General features: G+C 35.4%; 1 protein-coding gene and 1 long non-coding RNA gene across 2 annotated transcripts; both read left to right on the top strand.

Moving 5' to 3' along the window:
- Window positions 1-424: 424 nt before the first annotated feature.
- Window positions 425-1,825, top strand: LOC125559877. Its single transcript, XM_048722036.1, has 4 exons — window positions 425-574; window positions 840-869; window positions 1,406-1,447; window positions 1,616-1,825. The coding sequence occupies exons 1-4, from the start codon at window positions 428-430 to the stop codon at window positions 1,700-1,702; spliced, it is 306 nt and encodes a 101-aa protein (XP_048577993.1). The 5' UTR covers window positions 425-427; the 3' UTR covers window positions 1,703-1,825.
- LOC125559878 lies at window positions 1,824-2,347 on the top strand. Its single transcript, XR_007306579.1, has 2 exons — window positions 1,824-1,932; window positions 2,296-2,347. It is a non-coding gene; the product is annotated as an uncharacterized LOC125559878 (long non-coding RNA).
- The last annotated feature ends 1,958 nt before the right edge of the window (window positions 2,348-4,305 follow it).

Below are 4,305 nucleotides of genomic sequence, written 5' to 3'. Positions count from 1 at the left end.
AAGAGTTGGGATTTTTCCTTGCGCGATCAGTAAAAACGCGTCAACTCTACTCCCCTCTGTTGTGAAAACGGGGTCGGTACCCTTATTTTTTTATTACATTTTTTGAAAGCCCTCAGCTTCAATATTGTTTATGCCAAGTTTTAAAAAATTCTGGGTTGTAGAACTATTTCAAGGGAATTACCTTAACATATTCCGGGGAGATCTTCAGTTAAGCCAGCAAGACTGCATAGGTGAAGGGACATTTGGAAAGTGCTTTTCAGGAATATATAAAGGAGTAACAGTTGCGGTCAAAACAAAAAAGACCAACAGGATTACAAGGCTGTCCACAAAGAGTGTGAGATCTTTACTGAGATACCAAGCATCCAAACATTGCCATGCCAAAAAAAAGATATTTATTTTGCCTCTGCAGTGTAAAGGAAGCTGGGCCATGAGAAAAAACCATGGCACTGATAATACTCAGGCCCTCCAAAACCGTGGTTTAGCCGAGAGTATTATCACAAATCCACAAATATCCGCCTTGTATGGGCGCATTGCTGTCAAGCTCGCTCATATGAGGAAGCCCTCTTCATATGAGGTTTGTGAAAAGAAGAACATGGTTTTAATTTGTGTCCTTACATGCCAATTTCATGTTTACACTGTGATAATGTGTATAAGATAAAACAGTGTGCAACCTTAGTTAAAAAGGGGTATATACTGTAGATGATGTATACAGCATTTGCTGTTTGTTTAAATTGCATATATTTTGGGTTTGTTGGGTAGAAATTAAGGATTTATCACACATTGAGGATATATGTGAGGAGTGTTGAAGTATTTTTTTTAATTGTTTTCTTTTTTTTTAGAAGAAGTACAATTCAAGTAAAGCTACTAATGTAAGTTATATATTTTTGAAGAATAATGTTTGCATTTACTTAACAACTGATGTTGGCTGCTACAAGCCTAAGCCCTCCAATCTGACTTGCGTGACACATGGGTTTTTAGGCTATGAAACCCTGGGCATATGAATTGAAACCCCTTTGAATCAAGAGGAAATTTAATCAATCAAACAATGCTGGGTAAGTTGTACTTTTGTAAATTGTTTGGGGTTCTAAACATTCGAAACAACAACAAAACAACAGCGTCATATAAGTCAGATTTGCACACTATCAAAATATACTTTCCTTCTAACAATATTTCTTTATAAAATTACTACCTTTGAATATAAAGATATTCCAGCAACGTTTCCACAACCCTTAGAAAGGTAAACTCTAACCAAACCTTTTCTATTGAAAAAAAAAATGTTGCATTGTTATCTTATTTTCTAGAAAGATGATATCAATATCAATATATGATTATCAAGCCATTCTTAACTAAAAGACATATTCTAAATTGTACAGTTACATTTAAAAGAGGTATTTTACTCTTCTAGGAAAAGGCTGATTCAGATGAAGAGGGATCTTCTGTCAATGACGTAAGTTGTTGATAAGCTGTTTCCTTAAAGTCACTTAAGGGATATATATATCAACTGAAAGCACTCTCAGCAATCATGTAAGTAGTTTGTTACACTGTTTCGGAATACAAAATACAATGTGTGAGTTTAGAAATTCTTATTAACTCTATAATATTTTATCTTTAAAAGGACACATCAAGGGCACCATTGAAACGTCACTCTAATGTAAGTAATCTTTCAATATTTGCACCCTACTCTTTTCTTACTAATGTGTAAATATATATGGTAGCACCTATTTCCAACTGAAATCTAATGTATGGCACACAAACTCTTCTTTACCTCACTAATTTCACATTAACCTGGATCAGAAAGCCAATAGAATTTGCTTCGTATTAGCCTGACATTGGCAGGAGATATCACAAACACCTGGTAATTGGACCTCAGATTTTCTTAACTGATTTTTTCAGAAGAGCAACAAGGAAGGTGAAGGTGTGAAAGCGAGAAAGGTATAGATCCAATACCATTCTTCTTTTCTATTGTATAATTCAAATTGTGTTCAGTAATTTGTTACACTTTTGGGGGGTGCTTATTGGCCCACTCAATAACAAGTCACTCAAAGCATCCATTTCCATCTGCAAACTCAAGCATGTAACTACATAGGTCCTTTCGATTAAACATTGTTGATAATGTATCATACTTAAATTGTACATAGTTATTGTGAGGTTAACTTGCAAATAGACCATGTATTTTTTAACACAATAATATGCAAAGGAGAGGCTGATGGACATCCTTTAAGTCTTGATTGCAAAGGGTAACAATTGTAGATGGTATTTGGAACTTATCAGCCCATTTTCTTTCCATTGTAAAAGCATGCAAAAACAAGTGAAGGACCAGAAAATGAAAAGTTGGAGGTGGCTAAGGTAATAAAAGTGTGTAGTAATAAGTATATTTGGTAAAGATTGAAGACCAGAAGAATCAATACATATTTCACTCTTTTCTTCTTTAATAAGACTTCTTCGGAGTCAAATACCAGTTTTTGGTGCACTGTATTCATTCTTCTGGTCTATGATCACAACTATTTAAAGACCATAGGCCAGGTAACCTTGGAGCTACGCTCTGTGAAATAAGAAAATAAATTTTGTCTTTTTGTTTTGATTCGGTAAAGATTGAAAATAACTATTATGATTCGTGCACTCATGTGCCAAACTTGATGGTTTAAAACTAACCATCAATTTTTTCTGATTACTTATTCATGCAGGTTGTAAAAGTGGATCAAGAAAGGCCCATTGCATTTTCAATTCTAAGAAGAACAACTAAGGACGACTAGATGTGCTTGATGTACTATAATTTTCCTCGTGTTGCTGCACAGGAGTTGTAGGAAAGATGGGAAAGTTTTTTGGCGAAACATTATATGAACAATTTTTCAAATTTAAATATTTTTTTAGATATATTTTAAAACTGTCGAAATTATGAAAAAAAATTATATTTTGAATTATTTAATGGAGCTATATTTTACATTGCATATGAAATTATGAAAATAGTGCGATCTACTAAGCATATAATATATTGCTATATGTCAACAGTACTTCAAGGTTATTGTAACTTGAATTTATGAAATTAATATATATTTTTTAATTATATGACAATTTTTCAAAATTAAATATTTTTAGATATATTTTTAAATTGTTGAAATTATGAAAAAAAATATATTTTGAATCATTTAATGGAGCTATATTTTACATCAATCTACAAGATATTTCCAGCCCCTCTTGGAAGATTTACATACTATCTACTAGATATTTCCAGGCCCTCGTTCAATATTTACATACCATTTACTAGATATTCCCAGGCGATCGTGGAAGATTTGCACACTATTTGCAAGATATTCCCAGGCCATCGTGGAAGATTTACACACTATTTGCAAGATATTCCCAGGCCATCGTGGAAGATTTACACACTATTTGCTAGATATTCCCAGGCCATCGTGGAAGATTTGCACACTATTTGCAAGATATTTCTAGGCCCTCGTGGAATATTTACATACTATCTACAAGATATTTCTAGGCCCTCGTGGAACATTTACATACTATTTATCTATACTAGATAACATGGCGGCTGTCAGACCGTTCCGTACAATTTTGGCTTGCACTCCTTTACATCCCTTCGCTGCCTCGGCAAAACGTCAACAATGCCTCAACAAATATCCGTATTAGTCCTGGACTAGCTGAAATCCAAGAGAGATTATCTAATATTTGGTTTTGGACTCATGGTTGTAATCAACACGATTCAAATTTCCCGCCAAACCAATCTTCTATCCTTGGGTTTCACCTCACCCGCAGCCCGCACATACTGATATGTCTCATACTCAGTGGCGATATTTGCGTTAATCCCGGACCTCGACGCCAACAACCTTTCTCAAGAAAAGGGCAGCCGGCTTTATGCCTAGTTATTAATGCTCAAAGCCCCAAAAGTGTCAACAAAGTCGACGGCAAAAAAGTCAATAACATCAGTCGCTTCCAGGAGCTGGTTTACGCAGAGGAATCGGACATTGTCTTCGTTACGGAGACATGGCCTAAGGACTACGTCGAGTGCGCTGAAATCCTTCCTGTTGGGTACGACATTTTCCGATGTGATCGTGAAACCCGCGCTGGTGGAACTTTATTAGCAATCAAATCTACAGCTTTTGAGTCGTGCCGCGAAGTTACCGACTTCACTATACAAGATCTCGAAGTGTTCACTGTCGAACTAACTACTGCATCTAAGTCCAAACTGCTGGTCTGGTGCTGCTATAGAGTACCTGACTCTGAGGATGACTGGTCTGATAAATTTGATATATTTTTATCAGAGGTTTATTTTTATTTGCGGAGACTTCAACCTAC

Source organism: Nematostella vectensis, chromosome 14, assembly GCF_932526225.1.
Source record: "Nematostella vectensis chromosome 14, jaNemVect1.1, whole genome shotgun sequence".
In the NCBI taxonomy this organism is placed as follows: Eukaryota; Metazoa; Cnidaria; class Anthozoa; order Actiniaria; family Edwardsiidae; genus Nematostella; species Nematostella vectensis.
This window is presented reverse-complemented; position numbering and strand designations above follow the sequence as displayed.